The sequence below is a fragment of the Chelonoidis abingdonii genome, chromosome 10, assembly GCF_003597395.2.
Source record: "Chelonoidis abingdonii isolate Lonesome George chromosome 10, CheloAbing_2.0, whole genome shotgun sequence".
Taxonomy (NCBI): Eukaryota; Metazoa; Chordata; order Testudines; family Testudinidae; genus Chelonoidis; species Chelonoidis abingdonii.
The window spans coordinates 16,982,289-17,005,363 of record NC_133778.1 but is presented as its reverse complement, the minus strand read 5'-3'; the positions used below and the strand labels follow the sequence as shown (position 1 = coordinate 17,005,363).

Sequence of the window (23,075 nt, the reverse complement as noted above, 5' to 3'; positions counted from 1 at the left end):
ATATATCTGGTGCCATAGCGGCGCCACTCCAGGGGGTGCCCAGCCGACCCGCCGAGTGTTGCTAGGATAAAAAGTCTTCCGGCGAACGTGCATGCAGCACGCACACACCTAACTGGAATGGATATGAGCAACACATCTCGAAGAACAACAGTTACAAAGGTGAGTAACCGTCTTATATCATAGGACTTATGGAAAAAATTTCCAAAAGCATCTAAGTCACTTGGGAACCTAGCTCTATTGGCTTTCAATAGAATTTAGGCATTTTAAAAAACGGAACTTAAAAGCTTTAAAAATGTTATGTCCCATTTTCAAGTGCCTATGTTCTATTGAATGCCACTGGAACTAAGACTCTTAAGTGACTTAGGTGCTTTAGGTCAGTGGCTCCAGCCTTTCCAGACTACTGTACCCCTTTCAGGAGTCTGATTTGTCTTGTGTACCCTCAAATTTCACCTTATTTAAAAACTACTTGCTTACAAAATCAGACACAAAACTACAAGAAGTGTCACAGCAAACTATCACTGAAAAAATACTTGATTTCTTATTTTATACCATATAATTACAAAATAAATCAATTGGAATGTAACTACTGTACTTACATTTCAGTGTATAGTATGTAGAGCAGTATTAATAAGTCACTGACATTATGAAATTTTAGTTTGTACTGACTTCGCTAGTGCTCTTTATGTAGACTGTTTAAAACTAGGCAAATATCTAGATGAGTTGTTGTACCCTCTGAAAGACCCTTGCATACCTCCACGGGTACTCATACCCCTGGTTGAGAACCACTGATTTAAGTCATGGGGTGGAAGAGCCTTACAAATTGTGTCCTATAATATTACCACCAATTAAGGGGAACGCTGGATGGCTCTGAAGATTCATAGTGGGATATAAGAACATGGTTAGTAGCTAAAATCCACCCAAGGCAGGTGGTGAGTGAAGAAAAGTCATGGACAACAGACGGGCTGAGAAAATAAGTTCTCCAGGGTAGGGACAGTCACTGTACTGTACAGTGCTCAGCACAACAGGGCCTATCATTGCTACAATAGAGGAAACAACAACAGGCTGTTTGGTGGTGTGTATTCTGAGCCAGTTGCTTCAGCCTGTTCCTACTGGACTATCCATCATCTCAACCCATCATTCCATCTGGCAGTCTCAGCAAAGAGGCCAAGAGCTCAATAGGAATGAAAAATGGACCATCCTCTTCAGTGAGTCCAATAGAGCCAGGTGAAGGCACAATGGCAAGTGGCTTGATCGGAGGTGTAGCCAGGAGTGACGTTTCTATGGCTGCTGCACAAGTGGCACCTATGCAGAGAATAAATAGAAGAGCCCGAGGACTCTGACCCCAGTGACTTGCTCTTGCCCTGTTTGTGAACTTTACATTCATTTAAAACTCTACTCTCACTCAATGATGGGGTCATCTGCAAGGGATTGCATAATAACTCCCACCTCAGGTCTAGGCAGAGTGATAAAGTATCATTGTTAACAGCAACATTTTCCACCTGAAAACTAAAGGTAACAGTAAAAAGCAGTGTCTCGAGGAATTTCCTGGGCCGCAAGAAAGAGGCAGCAACAAAGTCAGGGAACAAAAGAGGCAGCCCAGAGCAGACTGTCCAGAGGAGGAGGAGGTACAACCTCGTGCTGCTATACCCGTAGATGAGCTAACCACTGCCCAGCGACGGCTCCAGGCACTAGCGCTCCAAGCATGTGCCTGGAGCCGCAAGCCACGGGGGATGCCCTGCCAGTCTCTGCAAGGCAGGCAGCCTTTGGTGGCTTGTCTGCAGGAGGTCCGCCAGCCCCATGGATTCGGCGGCAATTCGGCGGCAGGTACGCCGATGCTGTGGGACTGGCGGATCTCCCGCAGACAAGCCGCCGAATCTACGGACTGGAGACCTCCCACAGGCAAGCCGCCGAATGCAGCCTGCCTGCCGTGCTTGGGGCAGCAAAAAAGCTAGAGCCGCCCCTGCCGCTGCTGCTAACAGGAGCTGCTCAAAGGCAGGGATCAGCAAGCGAACACGATGGTGCAGGCCCACATACAGCTACTTCACAGCCTGAGGATTCCAGCAGAGGGGGCTGAGGATAAGAAGAACAGGTACACAACCATTTCCCTTTCAGCATTAATGAGAGAAACTGATGTGCACCGTTTGAGCACTGGATGGTGCTTTGAAATTTGCTCTGCCTCTAGAAACATGATAAAGTTAGGCCCCCAGACTGCAGGTGGTCTTGTTGGGTTCCAGGAAGTGGCATACTGCAGCTGGGAGTGTTCAGGCAGATTTCTGCGCTGCGCTGTTAGTTTATTTCCTACAGTTATTCAGCTTTCATTTTCTTGAGGTATACTACTGTATTTTAAAATGCCTAACTAGCTAATATCTACCGATTTCAATACAGTATTAAATATGCATGCCACCCATCATATTAACATGAGGAAGCAGCTTGAAAATTAGATATTATTTATGTTGCAGTAGTACATAGGTGCTGTACACACAATGAAATATGCGACAGTTCTCACCACAAACTGCTTACAAAGTGTGTGTTTATATACATTAGGCATGCTTGTGAATTTTCTTTGCAGATACATGCAGTACACACCTCGTACTGGAAAGGAATGGGTTAAGGAGCTACTTTGGGCTCAAGCAGCCCCACCACACAACACCTGCAAAGTATGTATGGGCTGCAGGAGGAGACCAGACCTGCCCAGTAGGAAGCAGTCAGTGGAAGTGAATAGACTCACACTGTTAGTACCTATGAGGAAGCCATGCTGCCTGAGATCTTGGCTGTTAAGACTCCCAGACCTGATAATACAGAGCTGTGCAAAGTTATTGGTGGAACACTGTTTGTGCTACTTTGCCAGCTCTGCTAAATGGTTTAACAAGCCTCTTATTTAAAATGTAATAAGCATTGAATCTCAGCTGGTAGCTCAAAGATTTCAAGCTCTTTCTGTGGAAAATTCTGCACTTGTGACTCTTTGAGCTGGATAGAATTTAGCATCCATCTGAATGAAATCAAGATATGGCAAACATTCAAAGTATCTACGTGTACTAAGGATTATGGACGGGATGAATCATTATTTACAATGGAAGAATTTTTTCATATCCTATGGGGGGAAACACATCCACTACGCAGAGCTCTCTAGAAAGACTCATCTTGACCCCAAAGATCACAGAAAGGGAATGGGTTGGCCAACTATAGTCATTTATTTCAGTTAATGAGCCCCTCCCCCAGGAGCAAAAAGCCGATACAGAGCAGCAGTATCGGCAGAGTTACAGCGCCACTCAGAGAGCGCTGAGCGCTAAAGGGAAACTGCTGTTGTGTGTTCACACTGTCAGCTGCCTGCGCAATGGCATGTTCACACTTGCTGCGGTATTCGGAGCGGTGCACTCTGGGTAGCTATCCCACATAACATCTTTTCCTCTTCTGCTGCTATGAGTTGTGGGAAGGCAGAGGGGGGTCATGGGACATCCTGGGTCCTGTCCCAATGCCCCATGATACATTGCTTCACATCCCAGCAATCCCTGTGCTTCTGCAGCATTTGGCGCCATCTTTCAACAGTTTGTGTACTGCACGCTCTGCCTCTTCGGTCTGCAGGAATGGATCCTGAACTGTTGACCAATATGCTGCTCGCTCCCACTAACACGTCATGAGTGGCAGTGGAGCTATTCCTTAAACTACAAAGGCAAGAGGAGTTCAATATTGATCTCACCATGCATAGTAGTTATGACATGGGATTGCTTGTGGAATTCACTGAGGTGGTGACCACAGTGAAACACTGCTTTTGGGCTCAGGAAACAAGCACTGAGTGGTGGGATCACATAGTCATGCGCGTCTGGAATGACGAGCAGTGGCTGCAGAACTTTTGGATGAGGTACTGTGTGGTGAGCTCGCCCCAGCCCTGCGGTGCAGGGACACGAGAATGAGAGCTGCCCTGTTGTCGGAGAAGTGCATGGTGATTGCACTGTGGAAACTGGCTACTCCAGACTGCTACTGATCGGTCACTAACCAGTTTGGAGTGGGAAAGTTGACCGTTGGACTCACGTTGACAGAAGTGCAAAGGGCCAATAATCACATCCTACTCCAAAAGACCATGACTCTGGTCAATATGCATGACGTGGATGGCTTTGCACAAATGGGCTTCCCTAACTGCGGAGGGACAATACAAGGCAAGTATATTTCAATTCTGGCACTAGACCACCTAGCCTCCGAGTACATTAATTGGAAGGTATTTCTCTATGGTTTTCCAGGCACTTGTGGATCACCATAGGCATTTCACAGACATTAACACAGGCTGGTCCAGAAAGGTGCATGACTCACGCATCTTTCGGAACACTGGCCTGTTCAGGAAGCTGCTAGCAGAGACTTTCTTCCCGGACCAGAAGATCACTGTAGGGGAAGTCGAAATGCTGATTGTGATCCTGGGAGACCTTGCCTACCTCGTAATGCCGTGGCTTACGAAGCCATACACGAGGCACTTGACAGCAGCAAGGAGCAGTTCAACAACCAGGCTGAGCAAGTGCAGAATGACTGTTGAATGTGCTTTTGGCCATTTAAAGGCCCGCTGGCACTGCCTATATGGGAGGCTGGCCCTGGCCGATGACAATATTCCTATGCTTATAGCTGCATGCTCCATAATATTTGTGAAGGGAAGGGTGAAAACTTCACACACGGCTGGACCACTGAGGCTCAGTGCCTGGAGGCTGAATTTGAGCAGCCAGAGACTAGGGCTATTAGAGGGGTACAGCCAGGGCCGGCTCTGGCTTTTTTGCCATCCCAAGCAAAAAAGAAGGGGCGGGTGCTGGAGCGGCAAAGCAGGGGAAAAAACCACAGCACGGCCAGAGTGGCAAAGCGGGGTGGGGGGAACAAAAAAATGGCGCAGCTCAAATTGCAAAGCGAGGGGGGAAAAAAAACCTGCAGCACAGCCGGAGCGGTAAAGCAGGGGGGGAAAAACAAACCAAAAAAAAGAAACCCGGCACGGCTGGAGCAGCAAAGCAAGTGAAAAAAAAAACACCTGCGGCGCAGCAAAGCCTGGGAGGGGGGAACAAAACAAAAACACGGTGCAGCTGGAGCGGCAAAGCAGGGTGCGGAGGGAACAACAGCGCGGCTGGCAAAGCAGGAAAGAAACAAAACAAAAAACCCTACAGGGCGGCCGGAGCGAGGGGACTCCCTGAGCTGCAGAGTGCGCGCCCGCCCGGTCGAGGGGGAGGGAGCGGGGGGAGAGAGAGAAGGGGAGCGGCCAGCACTTCAGTGAGATCACCCCGCGACCCCGATCACCACGCAGCCTGCGGGAGGGCTCCACGCTGCTCCGGTTGGCAGGGTGGGAAGGACGCAGGCTGCCCTGCCAAGTTTGCTGCAGGGCGCTCCCCTCCTCCACCCCCTACAGGGCAGCCAGAGCAGCAAACAAACTAAAAAAAAAAAAGGCGGCCATGCCGCCCTAGGATTGGGCGAATGCCGCCCCCTAGAATCTGCCGCTCCAAGCACGAGCTTGCTCAGCTAGTGCCTGGAGCAGGCCCTGGGTGCAGCGTGGGGCCATAAAGATCAGTAATGCAGTGAAGCAGCAATTTGAAGCTGAAAGCTACTAATATTTGTTGCTATGCTCGGAAGTGCAGTGCTTGTAATGCTAGGAGGTGATTGTGATTGGTGCAGATGATGCACTATGAAGGTTTAAGAAAATTGCCTGTTGCTTTGCAGGGCTCTGTTTGCTATCAATTAATGGAATAAAGATTGCCTTCAACCCAAAACAATTCTTTTTTTTTCCTCCCCTCTGATGTTTTTTAATAAAACAACACGTCAGCACTGTGGGGGATGGGGGAAGAGAGGTTCCTAGGAGGAACTGGGGGCCCAGGAAGGTTAAAGATTTGTGTATGTCCAGGTATCATATGCAACCTTGTCCTCTGGAGTACAGTGCAGGGGGTACTGTACTTCAGCAGGGCTAAATTGCAGAGGAATGGGTGTTGAGTGCAATGGGTACTGGGAGTCTGCAGGGCTGCAGTGTGATGGGGCAGGGGGTGAAATGCAGCGGGTACAAACTCGAGCCAGGAGTTTGATAAGAGTGTGTTGGCAGTGTCTGGGGGGTGCATGGGAAAGAGTTTTGTGACAGCAGCTGCACATAAGGGTTGGCGCAGAGCTGCTTGGTTTGCAGTGCTACTAGCACCTGGAGCATGTCCACTTGGCACTCCATAACTTTTAAGAGCTGCTCCATGGCTTCGTTCTGGTGCGCAGCATTCTCCTTTCAGGTCCTCTTCTTGCTGTTCCACCACTCCTTCAATTCTTGGTTTTTGGCCGGGGAGTGCATTGTGACATCACACAGAAAGTCCTCTTTAATTCTTTGTGGCCACTTTCTAATCTGCGCAGCCGTCAGCTGGCGATAAGAAGCGGGGCTGGGCTTCCAAGGTCAATCTGTGAAGCTCACATAAGCAAACTCCCAGTCTGACCTTAGCGACCAAAAGTGGTACTAGCAAAACCTCCAAGCTTAATTACCACTTGGATCGGATATCACGGCCACCAGACAGGAATTACAGCGCCGCCTCACTTCTGGCTCCCAACCCTTCCCTGGGGGACCCCAGACTCAGATGCCTCGAGTCTACCACAAGGGAATACCCCCCCCCTTTCTTCTCTTACTTTCCCCAGGCTTCCCCTCCGGGTTATCCTGAAAGATGTACTGACTAACTCTTGAATTACAAAACAGAGAGGACAATTACCTTCCCCCTCCTTCTTTTCCTCCCACCTTTCCCTGGTAAGCTGCAGGCTCAACCCTGGTCCCTCACGAGAAAAAATCCAACAGGTCTTAAAAGAAAGCTTATATTAAAGAAAGACTAAGACAAAAATGTTCCGTATCAGGTTGACAATACAGGGTCAATTGCTTAAAGAAACATGTGAATAACAGCCTTATTTCAAAGAATACAATAAACAATTCCAGGAAACTACACACGTGTAAATCAAAACATATAAAAACCTATTGTCTTCTACCTTTTGTACTTAGACTTGGAAACAGAAGATTGAGAAAAGCCTGGAGGAATGCAAACTCCCCGCATAGCTGAGAGACACAGACATAAAGACCACACCCAACAAACTTGCCGCTCCCTGAGCGTGAAAAATCCGGTTTTCTGATTGGTCCTCTGGTCAGGTGTGTGGTTCCCTTTGTTAACCCTTTCCAGGTAAAAGAAACATTAACCCTTAGCTATCTGTTTATGACAGAAGCCAAAATGCAACATTTTACAGAAACAGTATTAGTTGCAACACACAGACCACTGCTTCAGTGATTTAAAACACAGCCACTATTCACATACCTGTCGCTAACTGGCTGACCCCAGGCAAGCACACATGAGCCACAAGACCCTCAAAATGGTGACTAACCACAAGGGCAGGGGAAATCTGGGTTCCAGGATCATACTGCACACTGAGCATGTGGCTCCTGGGGAGAGCCAGCACTGAGGGGGGGCCTTATAATCATTCCTGTCCCCACATTTTCCACAGGCTGTGATCATTATGGAATATACCTCGCTGCTGAGGGTGAGCAGAGAATCAAGAGAGAGTCTTCTCCAAGACTGTGGCTTCCGCTCTGGCCCTTATGCCTCTCGCCTGTGTGTAGCAATGGTTCCCCCCCAGTGATGGCAGAATAGCACGGGAAAGTTACCCTTAATGGGGCAAGAAACAAAGCAGCTCTGCCAAAGAACCTGCAGCAGCAGATTGACCAGTATCTCCATGAGAGTTATATGGAGATCTCTGAGGCAGATTCCTGTGAAGTGAGGGAGTCAATCAATACCCTATTCTGCTGCTCAGACTAGGCATGTGGTGGTATATATATCATACAGGCACAAGCCTGCTTTCTGCACCCCTTCTGTCCCCAACAACTCGCCTCAGTGATTCCCTAAATCAAAGCCACTTACCAAGAGCCACCTCCTCCTGTTTGCGCTTTGCCAAGTTCCAACAGCTGTGACTGGCTAGTCTCTGCTGGGGTAGAGAAGAGCTCCTGGATGCATGCCTCTCTGACCGCCTAGTCATCCTCTGCCTCTGGGTCCCCCTCCACATCCTTGTCCAAGATTTCCTCCTCCTGGCTTGGTCCACTCTCAGCTGGCACATGAGCCACCAAAGTATCCACAGCGGTCTTCATATTTGAGGTGGGGTGGCCACTGAGTATCGTGTCCAGCTCTTTGTAGAACGGGCAGCCCATAGGCGCAGCACTGGAGCAGCGGTTTGCTCCCACATTTCGTGGTAGGCCTTCTGCAGCTCCTTCACTGTGACTCTGCACTGCAATGTGTCCCGATCATGACCCCTTCCTGTCATGCATCATGAAATCTGTCCATAGGTATCAATTCCTATGGCTAGAGGCAGCTGGGACTGGACAGCCTCCTCTCCCCAAATGCTGATAAGGTCCAGCAGCTTGGCATTGCTCCAACAAGGATCACCTGGTGCATGGAGCAGACATGGTCACCTGGAAAGATGCGCTGAGACCACTGCACGTGTCACCGAGCAAACAGGAAGGGGACTTTCAAAATTCCCAAGGAATTTAAGAAGGGGGGCTCATGACTGGTCACCTGAAGGCAGGGCAGTAGAGTTCAAACCAATGACTAGAGAGGTGAGAACAGGCCAGTCGCAGAGCTGTAATTGACCTAGGTGTCTACACTGGCACAGAGGTGCTGTAGCCTCAGCGCAGAAAGCTGTATGCCTCTCGCTGGGGTGGGTTTTTTTACAGCGCTGCAACTGCTTGGCTTGGCAGTGTATACAGCTTGGGAGTTACACTGCAGAAAGCTGCTTCACTGTGCAGAAACTTGCTAGTGTAGACAAGGCTTTCGTTGTAACACTTATTCTCTCTCCCTCTGAGTATTGACTGACTTATTTTCATCAGATCCCCTGGTAAGCCATCCTCAGATCTGGGAGATTATTTTCTGTCGGTATGAAACTACCATCATACTTGATCCAACACTCTAATGAAAGAGAGCAAACAAACTCATTTATTAGAACAAATCTGTGAAGATTTCAAATTAAATTTTCTCTCAGTCCAGGCTGCAGCTCTGGAGAGAAATAGCAAAAGTACAGCAGTGTAGGGGTTTCGAGTGAGGAGCAAATGTCATTTTCATGCCATCTGGATTCTGACTCTGAAAAGGGCCCTGGTGTAAATTAGAGCAGTCCCTGGGACTGGCAGCCTTTTCACAGCTGCCCATGGGCTGTAACCACAGCCCAGAATCTCAATAATGCCATTGCTACGTGCTATGGGCATGCTTCCTTCTTCCCTTAATCCACCCCCTCTCACTGCCAGTCCTACCCCCAACACACTCCCTATGCCAGGGCTTGAAAGGGGAGACAGAATAGGGCTGCTTGTGTTGTCTTACGCTGCTCCTGTACTGGACAAATGCTCCCCGCCCTCACCCTCCTGAGCCTGTTGCAGTTCCTTTACAGTCTACATATGCCACTCCTGGAATCAGCTCCCATCTAATCTAAGAACCAAGATTTAGAAAATTGCCTTCAATCAAAAATAGGCCTAGAGATTGTCTCTGATCATGCACCAAATTGGGGAGGGAGGGAGATGAGGTAGAGAAATGGAGGAAACCTTGATTGAGGGAGGGAGGAAATATAAATTTCCTGGGCAAAAGAGGCTTTATCCTGCCACACTGAGTGCATCTTGCAAGGTGCAGAGTCTACTCAGCTCCTATTAAAACCTACAGCAGTAGAGATTGCTGAGCACCACACAGGACTCAAACCCTGAGTCTCAACACATACAATGAATATCTTGAATTCAGTAAGAATTCCATATATCTGGATATACAACATACACACCCATGTGCCAAAGAAATCCTGCAGTATGTGTGCTTCAGTCACACAAGATATAATAATCTGAGATCTATACTGCTGCTTATAAAAGGGATGCATGAAATGTATCCATTTTGCTCCTTCACAATATAAAAGAATGACCATGTAGATGTTTTGGACACATTTCAGACAGAATAGAATTTAAAAAGAAAACTACTTGGTATGCCGAGAGATGTGACAAGCAGAATATGTAATTATTTACTCCTGGGGGAATTCTGCATCACTGTGCAGAATTTGTGTCCCCTTGCAGATTCTTTTTCTCAGTTAGAATGTATTTTCTGCAGAGAGGCATTGCAGTTACATGTTTCACCAACTAGGGGCCACTGTGGTGCCAGAAGAGCAGGGCCGGCTCCAGGCACCGGCGCAGGAAGCAGCAGCTTGGGGCGGCGAATAGGAAGGGGTGGCACGCCCAGGTCTTCAGTGTCAATTCGGCGCCGGGTCCCTCAGTCCCTCTCGGAGGGAAGGACCAGCTGCCGAATTGCCGCCGAAGAATGAAGGGGTGCGGTACAGCTGCCGCTGAAATGCTGCCGATCGTGGTTTTGGTTTTTTTTTTCCCCTTCACCCCTTGGGACAGCAAAAAAGCTGGAGCTGGCCCTGCAGAAGACAGTGAAGCCAACTCAACGGCCATAGCAGTGAGCTACAGCAGAAGGAAGGAGGCTGCGTTCCTCAGAGTGCCCTGCTCACAGGGCCAGGTCAGGAGGCACATATGTGGGGTTGGTAACAGAGTGGAGCACACGGGTCTGCTGGGGGATCACAAATGGGGGTTCAGAAGGACTAGTGTGGGGACAGGCTGGGATGGAGGCTGACTGGGAGTGGGGCTGCAGGGCCACAGGGGAATGAGGGGGAGGAGGGCTGCAGGGGGAAATGGGATAGATGTGCCTGACTGAATGGGAGAGGCTAGGGGTCAGCAAGGGTCTGCATGGGGGAAGCTCCCCAATAATCCCTCCCACCCCTAAAACAGCTGTTCCATACTTCTCCCAGCCATACCCAGCAACCCTCCAAGTTCATTCCCAGGCTCTTTCCCTCTTCCTCAACACCACTGTTACCCCTGACTCCTGCAAGCCTTTGTACTGCTTCTGAGGGGTGCAGGAAATGCAGTTCTGTATTGTAGTTTAAATCAGTGATTCTCAACCAGGGGTATACGTAGGTTTTCCATGGAGTACATCAACTCATCTAGATACTTGCCTACTTTTACAATAGGCTACATAAAAAGCATTAGCGAAGTCAGTACAAACTAAAATTTCATACGATTGCTCTATATACTATATGTTGAAAAGTAAATAATATATATATATTCATTCCAGTTGATTTATAGTTGTATAATAAAAATAAGTATGCAATTTTTCAGTAATACAGCAATGTCACAGCACTCTGATTTTGTAAGCAAGTAGTTTGTGAGGTGAAACTTGGGAGTACACAAGACAAATCAGACCCATGAAAGGGGTGTATGGTAGCATGGAAAGGTTGAGAGCCACTGGTTTAAATGAATTACCCAAAGTTTGTATTAATATGCCTAGTAAGGAATCTTTGTCAAAAAACATTTTCTGAATCTTTTTGTTGTTGTTGCTTGTATTGTTACAGACATAGTTGCTGACAAGTATTTTGAAATAAATTACTAAAATAATTGAAATTGGCATGATTATATTGTATTGTTTTGACTAAATATGTTGAATTTTGCAGAACATTAAAAATATTGTGCACAGAATTTTTAATTTTTTGGTGCAGAATTCCAGTAAGAGTAGTTACTGAAAGAAGATGAGCATTTAGAGTCAGTTCTTCAGCTGATGTGAGCTAGTGTGATGGCTGTTGTGACTTCAATTGAGTGGTGTTGATTTATATCTGGTGAGGATCTGTCTGAAACAAAAAGGGATGATTGCACAAGCTGAGGCATGTGTAGTGGGTCAGAACAAAATCGCTGGAAAGAATGGAATCGTTTCTCAGTTGGTGGAAATGCACCAGTATACATTGACTTCAGTGGAACTATGCAGATTTACACAAGCTGAGAAACTAACAGGAAGGAAAAAATGGTGACCACACTAAGTCAGCAAGTATGGGTTCAAAACATGCAGGGCTGTCTCTACTGTTTTTGCCGCCCCAAGCAGCGCACCAAATTGCTGCCGCAGATGGTGGGGGCAGTCCATGTGCCCTTAGGGTGGCACACGTGCTTCCGCGCCACCATGGGCAGCTGAACATAGAAGCTGCTGCTGAATTGCCGCTGCTGCAGAAACGCGTCATCTGCCCTAACGGCACACAGACTGCCCTCGCCGTCCGCCGCAGCAATTCGGTGGCTAAACCACACAGACTGCTGCCTCTTGCAGACTGCCGCCCCAAGCACCTGCTTGGGATGTTGGTGCCTGGAACCCACCCTGAAAACATGTATTTAGCAGTTCCTCAGATATTTTCCCTACATGGTTAGGTCTAGTGCAAACATAATGGAGAAACCATGCTGGACAAGGCAGGATATTTTACTCACTTTTATCTGACAACCGGGCTATTGAATACAAATTGGCTTCTTGATTTCTTTAGTGTTGTGACAGTTAGCATCCCACCCTAACAGCTAGTAGCCTTATAATAGCTGGCACCCATTAGGAGAAATTGGACACCTCATGGACACAGTAGCCTGAACTTTTGAACTGTCTTTCCTTATCAATCTTGAGGCAGTTGAAGCCGGTCCTAGGCTGGTTTTTGCTGAGCAAATTGCATAAGTACAGGTTTTGCTAACCACCAATCAAATGCTAACATGACCGAAGCCTGTGTGTGAGTGTGTATAAAAGATTCTTGGTTTTTGTATGGTGTAGAGTTTTTTGTACCAAGGTACAGAACTCTCCTTTCTTCTGCAGAATAAAGCAACCTTTCCTTAGCCCTGTCTGGCTGTCATTGGCTCTCAGCTAGGTGGACCCCACATTCTGTAACAGTGTGGAGGCCAAATCCGCATAGCTCCATTGATGTAGGCTGATTTACACCCATCGGAGGGATCTGGTCCCTAGGTACCTAGTCAAGTACAGCACCTACTAGTCACCTGACACTTCACTGCAACCTCATGTTCTTGGCTGCAGCACCAGAGTTCTCCCGGTGAAGTCACCCACAGCTCCAACTCTGCCAAATGGTTTTTCCATTTAACTTCGGGCAGCCTTTGTATTCGCACCTTCCCTGCTCGGCACTAGATCGTTAGCCGGGGGTCAAGGCACAGAACCACCTACCCTCAGGCTCAGACTTTTCTCTTTAATTTCTCCACAGTTCTTATTGCAGCCCCGCTGCGACCCCGCAGTATCCCCTGGAGGCATCGCCACGTGCCCTGCCCCAGGGGCTCGGGAAGTGCCTCACCCTCAGCGCGGGCTTCAAAACCGGGCTGGGGGCAGGGGCGGGAAAACTTACTCTGTCCGTTACCGACGCTCCGAAGCGGCCCAGGGGCTGGAGCTGGTGCCTGGCCCTGCGCCGCTGGACCCAGTGCTCGGGGCGGAGGCTCTAGCCCGCTCCCCGCACCTACCGGTCGTGGGGCTCGGCCCCTACCAGGCGGGGGCCTGAGGTGCGAGCGCGGGACCAGCCGGACTCCCGCGGCGCGAGGCAGGAGCGGGGGAGGGAGGGATCCTTCCCTCAGCGCGCGGCGGGCTGCGAGTGCCGACCCCTGGCGCTGGGCCGGAGTCTGAGGTGTCTCGGGCCGGGGGCTGCGGCGGGCGCGAGCCCCGTGGGGGCGGGGCGGGGGTTTCCGTGGGGCTGAAGCAGCAGCTGACCGGAGCCTGTCTCGGAAGGGGGCGGGGGGGCTTCGCCCAGGAGCCTTGACGTAACCCGGAGGGACCGCGCGCCCCCTTTTTAAGAAGCCGCCACGAGCCCGGGCAGCGACGGGAGCCGGGCGCCAGCGGGCTGGAGTCGGACTCGGCGGCTGGCGGAGGTAAGGCGGGGGGCGGGCTCGAGGCACGGGACGGACTCCAGCACCCCGGACAGCGCCGGCCGGGAGCCCCAGGGCGCTGCTGGCGCCTGGCTCGGGGCGGAGAGAGGCTAGGGGCTCCCCGGAGCCGGGCGGGTCCCCGCGGCTGCCCTCACGCCTGTGTCCGGGCGGGGAGCCTGGCGAGCTGCACCCGCCCGTAGCGCCTGCTGGCCCCGGGCTCGCCCAGCAGAGCTCCGCAAGGAGCAGCACCGAGCCCCGCCTGGCAGGGTTCTGGGCAGGGGGCTGCTGGTCGCAGCTTTCACTCCCGGGGGCGGGAAACATGCACCTCCTGGGACAAAACCTGCAGCTGAAGCAACTCGTTGTCCCGGGCCAGGAAATCCGCGCTCAGCCCCCGCCTGGCGGTCTAGTGCCGGCGCTGTGCTAAGGGTGACAGACACACAGCTCCCCACCCCGCTTCACCACTCGCTGCCCGGCCCCGTGGCGCTGGAGAGCCGGGTGTGTGTCCCCCGCGATCCCGGGATAGACTAGTTCCCTCTGTTTAGATTTAGTGACCTCGGGCTCTGCGGTCTTAAAATATTGAACTGTTACAAAAGGCTACTGCAATGTGGACAGCCACTACTTCAGACCGGACATGTTTACTGTGGGTCGATAGGAACATTTTGAGCTGCCCTGTTTGACTATTCATGGGAAAATAAACACACCCATGAGAAGTTGTAATCTGCACTACTCAACTTGTATGTAACTCTTGTCGCTTGGCTGAGGAGTAAATACTCAACCCCTTTGCTCTTTATGGAGAAGGCAGAGTACTCTGCTCTTGAGGCAAAGACCCTCTTCATATAAATGCATACTCTGAACAAAAGCCAGAACAAGAGATCACCTCAGATATACCTTTAATGCCAAAGGGCCGAAAGAACAATTACTCTGGGGACAGGCAGCTTAACTCCATTTAAGCTGCAACAGCTATGGGGATTTATGCTACTATAACATTTGGCCCCAAATCTTTCCATTTTGGAAGAGGGGATCTTCTCCTAACGAAAGCATCTAACTCCTCAATGAGATGTAGCTACCAACAGAGTTTGTCAAGAGAGTATTTGGTGAGTATTTCCCTGTCATTGCTAGGGATGGTTTTCTCAGTATTTTCATTTTATGAGATTTGATTTAAGTCTAAGTATTTGTTATGTTCAGTGTCTAGACTGATAAATCAATCACAGTTCTTCTATCTGAACCATATTATATGGATGCTACAAGTTAATAGGCTGAAATATATCGCACAAATCACTCTCCCTAAAGTTTTTCTAAATTTCAAAATAATGGAAGAATTTCAAAGAAGGTCCTAGAGGATGCAAACAGCATGTTTGGGGTGGAGGGTAATCAGAACTCCATGTAAAGACTAGACTTCAGGGAATCTTCCTCAAGTTATTTTTAGAGCTGGTTGAAATTTTCCAGGAACATTTCTGAAAAATTGTAAAAATATTCACCATTTTTTCCCAAACAAATGAAGCTACTAAGACTCCTATATCTTAGTTTACATCTATCATCTGGATGAGACTGGCTTTTTGGGAATAGATAAAGCCTTTTACCTCTAAATCATCAATTAAAATTAGCTCAGGGTGGTACTGACCAAAGAGTACTTATTTAATTGCTGTCTAGTGGCTTGTAGGGTAATGTGGACTTATGGAAGAGTTTCCAAGTGCAAAAACTAAACAGGTGTTACAATGGCTGATCAGTATAGCTACATACATCAGATTGCTCTCCATCCAGATGACAGCATATTCTTTAATGGGACACCAACTTAACTATCACACTTCTGCCTGAAGTATTCATATTACTGGCAGCATCAGAACTAAAGAAGAAAAATACTCTCTTTATTGGGAAGCATTGAGGCCTAGTAAGTTGGCCTACTTGTGCCTCAGTTTCTCTGTCTGTAAAACAGGGATAAAGATACACCTGCTTTGTAAAGTGCTTTGAGATTTACAGGTTAAGAGAGCTAGCTATTATGTGCATTTTTGTCCAATCAGTTCACTATTTAGCCTGCATTATGGTCAATCTCTTACACAGCTTTTGGTTGTGTGGCTCTTTCCTGTTAAATGAGAGGTTATTAAGAAAATAAAATATAAATAAAGCCAAATATTGCTAGGGGAATCAGAGGCAGCTGTAGCACCTGAATGACTTTAAACTCACACTTTTTTTTAACTGACTAGATTTGATGTTGACAAAAGTCAGAGCAAATGGGTACATATTGCACTACATTGTAAGAGTGGGAGCTGTAATGGGAAAGGGCCTCATTAAGAGCATCCTAATATTGCCACCAAAGCTCAGCCGTGGAGACTGACCATAATCAACACATACCTACAGCAATAGAGTATAGGCCAGGAGGTGCTTGTGGAGACCAGGTGGCTTCAGTCTCAGGCTGAAGATGAGGAGGGTCCAGTTTGTGAGCTGGCCTGGCACTTCATTGAGGGCAGGGTTTCTTACAGCTGCAGGGCAGTGTAGGAAAGCCCGTGTTGCCCTTTTTCTTTTGATAAAATGTAGGACTTTAGATCCAGGGTTGTCAAACTAGAGTTTTTTATGGGCACCGAATTCACTTTATAAATTGCTGTAAATCTCTAAAATGTTAAGTCTCATTAGGGTGTAAATACCCTTCCTCCTCTCTCCCCCCCCTTCCTCCTGTACCCAAACCAAGTAGCAGGGCTGAATGCTGGGGAGGAATCTTAATCCAAAGACATGGAACTTCTCCTAAGAGGTCCTTAGCAGACACCCTCCAATGGAGGAAGGGTCCAAGATCAGCACCCCTATTCTTTCCCTGCACCGTGCTGAGGCTAAAACTGCATGCTAGGCAGGGAGTGTATATCCTCTTGCATGACCAGCCCTGATTCCATCCATTCCCCTTACGCAGCAGAACAGCACTGTTCTGTTTGTTTGTTGTCCAGGGACCCTCTGTACCCTCAAAGGCATGGGAGAGGCCTAGCTATACAAAGTTATGCTGTACCTAGATATAGTTTCAGAAGTTAGCTTTGGCTCCCTGAGATAAAATATCCAATTGTTCCCTGGAGCAATTGGGGCAAGTGATATAACTAGCTGCAATATTGGGAAAAGCAGCTTTGATCACCCATCCAAAAAAAAATTATGGATGACTTCATGGCCAAAGTCTGAAATAGAAATGGTGACCTCTAGCAGCATGATCGACTCACAGTATAAGTTGTGAGGATTTTTCTTTTTGGTAAACTGTTATCCCCTAATACAGATGCAAGAGTATTTAGTGGATGAAATTAACTAGAGTGGTGATTTTTTGGTGACAGCTAATGGGAAGGTCAGATTTCAGATATTTTCTCTTTGTAGCATATAAACATGTTAAGTATCAAATTTCATGACTCTAACTCAACAGGAAAGTGTCACTGAGTCATCTGTTACAAGGGTGTGTATTTAATACGACCTGCACACTTCATTCCAGAGTCTTTCCAAAATTAATTTATACACACAGTTAAACATTATTTTGGAAATGTTGTGAAAGAAATATACTTTGTAAAATATTCCTGTTGAAGGTGGTGTTCTTGGCCAATTTATGTCAGGGGACAAACTGTTGTTTTAAATAAGAAGAAATCTTGAATTTAATGGATTTAGCTTTTGGGTAATAAACTTGGATGTTTATATCAAATATACTGGAATTGAATTAACAAACAAAGTACTCACCAGACTTAAGGCCAGAAGCCAATGCTATCATCTAGGCCAACCCCCTGTACAAAACAGGCTGTAGAATTTGATTTCACTTGTCCCATTCCTTCATTTAGCCCAGTAACTTATGAAGGTTAGACGATTTTTCAACTTCTTTTGTTTTTGTGAAGTTTCAGTGACACAATGGATCCTGGGAACAGAGGAAGAATTCACTCCAACGTGAGACTTATCTGCTGTCTGTTAATCATGGGAGTGTTTTGTGTGACTCCTTTCTTCTGCCAGAGCCAAAATGATCCACTGTCCCTTGGCCGAGCTGATCCCCAGTGCTGGGAGTTCTCCACAGCTGCCTTGTTGGAGATGAGGAAGCCACGTATTTCTGACTCTGTCAGTGGCTTTTGGGACTTTATGATCTTCCTGAAGTCATCAGAGAACTTGAAGCATGGGGCTCTGTTCTGGGACCTGGCTCAGCTCTTTTGGGATATCTATGTAGACTGTGTGCTCTCCAGAACCCATGGCCTAGGGAGGAGGCAACTGGCGGAGGCTGAACAGAAAATCACAGCTCTGCATTCTCAGCTTACAGAGCGAAAGCAAGGTTATTACTTCTCTATCCAATACATGTACACTTTGTGGTGGAGAAACAGCATTAGTGTACATAAAAATCAGACACCAGTAGAGAAATAGAAACAGATGGATGCAAGTTTGAATTGGAGAGTGAGAACCATGCAAGGGTTAGCATAAAAACAACTGAATTGCTTGGTGCTGTACAAGTCAAAGATTAATATGTTCAATAAAGAAGCTTAATCATGCTCAAAAACTTCTGAATGGGAGTTTTGCCTGAGAAGCAGCTGCTGATCAGGCCCAATATATGATTGGCTTTTCCCACAGGGATCATAAGAAGAGGTAGAAATGAACCACTTGAAACATACATGGATACAGGCAGGGAAGATAGATTAGTAACCAAACCCATGAAGATATACTGCCCCATTAACAGTTTTACTGGGTAGTGCCTGATCTAGGCCAGCCTTACTCACATTGAGTAGTACACTTCTACCTCAATATAACGCCACCAGATATAACACGAATTCGGATATAGCGCAGTAAAGCACTGCTCGGGGGCGGGGCTGCACGCTCTGGCCGATCAAAGCAAGTTCGATATAACGCAGTTTCACCTATAACGCAGTAGGATTTTTTGACTCCCGAGGACAGCAGTATATCAAGGTAGAGGTTTCTCCTACTCCTTGAGCAGTCCCACTGGAACCATCGTGGAGTATGATGCTAAACATGAGCGCAATTAATTAATATACTGCGAGTAAAGTTTTTTGCCACTAGCTGTCTCCAAGTTCCAGCCAAGGCCTGGTTACTGGTAGATCATGTAGACAAAGCTGGGACTGAGGCTGTTAGTGAGCACAGGTTCTTTTTAAATACGTCCTTTCTGCTTAAGACTGATATTATACATCATGACACTAAGTAGGATGAAGAGATTTTTTGGCACAGTCCAGCGCATGCACACTCCTAGAAAAGGAGGGATATTTTACTTCTGTTCTTACTCCGACTCTGTTTTGTGAGTTGTAATCAGTCCATCTGATTTCTTAATGCTGTTGACTAACACCAGCTGGTAGTGGTCAGACTGCTACAGTGAGCCTAATTTTTGTTGTTGTAGAACTATCTAAGCTCTCGTCCAAGGTCTTGTAGTTTCTTAAAACCAGGTTGCTCATATCTGCCTTGCTTAGTTAGTGAAACCAAAAGTCAATTGCTAGAAGGAGATTGCTATCTGCAAATGATATGAGGAATTGAATTTCCATTTCTTAAGCATAACAAACTCTGCAAGCTTGATTCTTTAGTTTGAGCTGAACTATTAGCATTTGGATGATTTCATGGACCAATTCTGGGTCTAGATGGGACAGCCAAAGCAACTTTCAATGGGTTTCTTTGATTATAAAACAGTCTTCCAAGTTTCTCCCTTCATACTTCTATTGTATCTTTTCACACTCGGCTGCTATAAACTGAAATGATCCTTGTCTGTCTTTCTGAAAATATTTAATGCTTGCTTACACTGTTTAAACCTAACATACAACAATAGTGTAATATCTGAAGCTGCCTCAGAGCCTTAGTCACAGTAATATCTAGGATAGCCCACTATAGTTGTATCAGTCAAACTGGGAAAAACCCTAAGCCAATGCAGCTTAGCTCTCAGGCCCACTGGCTAGAGAACTGGGCTAGGAGGCAACAGACCTGAGTTCTAGTCCTAGTTCTGCCATGAATCTGCAGTGTGACCTTGGGTAAGTCACTTCACAGTACCTCAATTTCCCCAGCTAGAAAATTGGACTAACACTGCTTCCTTAATAATGTGCTTTGAGGTGTAGGGCTCAAGAGAGTTGGGTATTATCAGTACATCTGATTTGGGTACTAAAAGGTAAGTCTCCTCAGTTTCACTAATTATATCTGTTTATCATTAGTAGCAAATACTAGAGAGTGGGCTTTTATGCAGTGAAGGACTAACTAAAGCTCTTGTAAGAGTTGTAGAAATAAACAGCTCTAGTTAGCACTGTTCTCTTATACATCTCAAAGTGGAGAAAGGTTGAGTGTCTTGCCCAGGGTCATGTCACAAGTCAGTGACAGAACTAAGCATAATGCTCAGGTACCCGAATCACATTTCCATGGCCTGTTTGCTATGCCACACTGCCTCCTGGTGGTTAATCTTCAGGGTAGAGTCAGTCTAAAAGGTGCTTTTTAATAAGCACCATAGCATTCAATATCATTCACAGAAAAAAAAGCCATCACTTTCCACATCAAATATATCAAGTGATATGATAAATAATTCATACTCACTGAAGTACTAGTTGACTAAGCTATAACTTTAGCACATTGGTTGCCTATCAAGGAATCAGCCCCCAGGGTTCCCTTCAGGTTTTCACTTAGTTTGCCTCTGCTTTCACCAGTGGCTCTGTAAAAAGAATACTCTCAAATGAGTGCTTATTCTGTCTCCAGGGTTCCAAGGCAAATATGCTCCATCCACAAGTCCAGAGATAGCCTTTCATAGCCCTACACATTCAACATGCACTGGCTCTTTCTTTCTCACACTATTGTATGAGGTCAGATTCTGCCTCCACTATCACCTGTGCAATTCCCACAGTGGGTTTGTACACGTGTAACTAATTAAACCTATAATTAGATTTTTAGCATTCAATCCTGCTGACTGTGCACAAGAAGGAAAATAATCTAGCTTGTTCTCTCTTAGCTGTGTTGGTTCTGCAGGGCTAACAGGAGTGAAATGCAGTAAAAGCTTATGTATGTCCCTAAAATAAGCAGCTATGATTATAATAAACATAGGGAGCAGGTCTGTTGCTATCTTTACCTAGAGAGACAAGGTAGGTGAGATATCTTTTATTGGACCAATTTCTTCAAGTCTGGGATATGTACTCAGCATCACACCTAAATACAAGTTACAACAGCTTGTTTAGCATAAGTAGTTAACACATATTTGAAGTGACCATTCAAGGTGAAGTGGTCCATTAATACCTCTACACTTATAGGACAAAAACCAGGGGGGTTAGTGGGTTACAGATTGTTGTAAGTGTCTTTATTAAGACTGTGACTTTTAGCATCTAGCAAAGTTATGAATTTAAGCTCCCAGGCTTGTTTTTTGAAGATCTTGTGGAAGTTTTCTTTAAGATGAGGACTGAAAGGCCAGATACGGAGTGGTTGTTTTGTGAAAAGTGTTCGCCCAGGGGTGATAGTGTTTTTGTCTTTTATTGTTTTTCTGTGTGCATTCAGTAGAGAGCATAGTGATTGTCTGGTTTCATCCATGTTGTTGTTAGTGGGGCATTTAGTGCACTGGATGAGGTACTTCACATTGTGATAGGCATGCATAGGACATGTGGTTCTTAAAAGCTGTGTGGTGTGGGGTACTGGCTGTGGGTTTTGCATCTGTTATACCAGGGTCTGGTGCTGCTTTAACTTGGTAGGTCCCACTTTTCAGACTAGAACTACACTTAAATCATCTTGCTGGCTTTTGGGCCACATCCTGCACTGATTCAAATAAAGAGCAAGACTCCTAGTGAATTAAATGGTAAAGGATCACTATGGAGCTGGTCCGAAGCCTAGTGAAATTGAGAGACCATTGACTTTAACAGGATTTGGATCAGGTTCTGTTTGTGACTGACAGCAACAGACAATATTATGATTCTGTATTTCTAACAAGGAGAAAACCTATTATTGTCCTGTATGGCTCATGCTAAGGCTCCAGGATAGGGTCCATAATGGAAAAACACAGATTTCAAAGTAATTTGCTAACTAGGGACACTTGTTTAGTTTTGCTCATTGTAACACTGCATCTGATGCCAATGATTAGTTGGCTACAACATTTACCTTAAATATCAGACTGGCAAAACATAGAGGATGAAAACTACATAGGCTATCAGCTTTATGTTGTTTGGAAGCTGACCCTGATTTCCTCAGACATGTTTTGATGTCCCTTTCTTTTTTTTTTTTTTTTTCTTCCTAATTTCTAGGGACATTTTCTCACAATCAGAGGACACAAGTGCTGAACAAGAAAGAGCTGATTGAAGACTTAATAAGCATCCATGTGCACAAGAGTGGATCTGCATTACTCCGAAGAGTTATTGGAGGGCTAGGGATAAAGAGGAAACAATGAGTCTAGTCTGAGGCTTATCTGTACAGTGGATATTTTTAAAACAATTTCTGTTTGGTTTTTGTTTTTAATGTTCATTGGAAAGCTGCTCTAGGTGGAGGGGGCTGTGCCTGTCGCTATCAACATTGTACCTTTGGGTTAGCTTTGACTTTTTGGACTGTTGTGGCTTTTCATTTTTTAAAAAAAATAATGCCCATGAATTCAGTCTCTTTAATAAACTGCATGATTTATAAGCAGTTGGCCACCTTATTGTGTACATAAACTACTGAAATTGTCTGGGGGGGCTGCTGGAGAATAAGGCCCAGTCATGCAACTGGATGCGTACAGGCAGAGCAGGGGACTAACATGGAGCTCCACTGAAGTCAACAGTTTTGCCTGTATGGATTCAGTTCCGTGGCTGGAGCCAAGTAGCTGTACTTGCTCTGTTTTAACTATATTTTTATACATATAAGGCACAAACAGCAGCCAAAAGATCATCCCATTTAAAAATAAAAGGTAAAAAGTTAAAAATTCAGAACCTCCAAACTTCAAGCTCCCAGTTTTTTCCCATAGGTTAATAAACCCAAACATTCTCCACACCTTAAGTGAACAGATGTTCTCAAAGTTAACGTTCCAGGAAGAGTGTCCATAAACACTCACATGCATATTCATGTTCATGATGTACAATGGCAGCTGATCCTGCTCCACTGCAATCAATAGGAATTTTGCCATTGATTTCACTTGGAGCAGGATCGGCCCTGAGAAACCAAAATGAAGTCAAAAGAAAGAAACAAATATATTCTAAAGAAAGCACACACAAAAAAGCTTTCTGTGTCAGTTTCAGTCAGCACATGGTTAGCTTTCAATTCCCACGGGATGCTAGAATAAAGTTAAATATTGTACTGTGACCCAGGCAGGCAAGCTGCTTCCTCTGTATAGAGCCCAGCTGACTTTGTCCTTGCAGATCACAATGCAGATTGGGCCTCAGGTTCTTATCAGGAATGGAGAGCTCATAGATACATTGTAGGCAGAACAGGGAGTAGCTCATTACTAGAGCTATTTGGAAAATGGTAAATATTTTCTGCAAAA

The 23,075-nt window shown here is 46.4% G+C and overlaps 1 protein-coding gene across 1 annotated transcript; it reads left to right on the top strand.

Moving 5' to 3' along the window:
* The first annotated feature begins 17,385 nt into the window (after nt 1–17,385).
* On the top strand, nt 17,386–22,488 carry FAM237A (family with sequence similarity 237 member A). Its single transcript, XM_032765073.2, has 2 exons — nt 17,386–17,948; nt 21,868–22,488. The coding sequence occupies exons 1-2, from the start codon at nt 17,540–17,542 to the stop codon at nt 22,008–22,010; spliced, it is 552 nt and encodes a 183-aa protein (XP_032620964.1). The 5' UTR covers nt 17,386–17,539; the 3' UTR covers nt 22,011–22,488.
* Nucleotides 22,489–23,075: the final 587 nt, after the last annotated feature.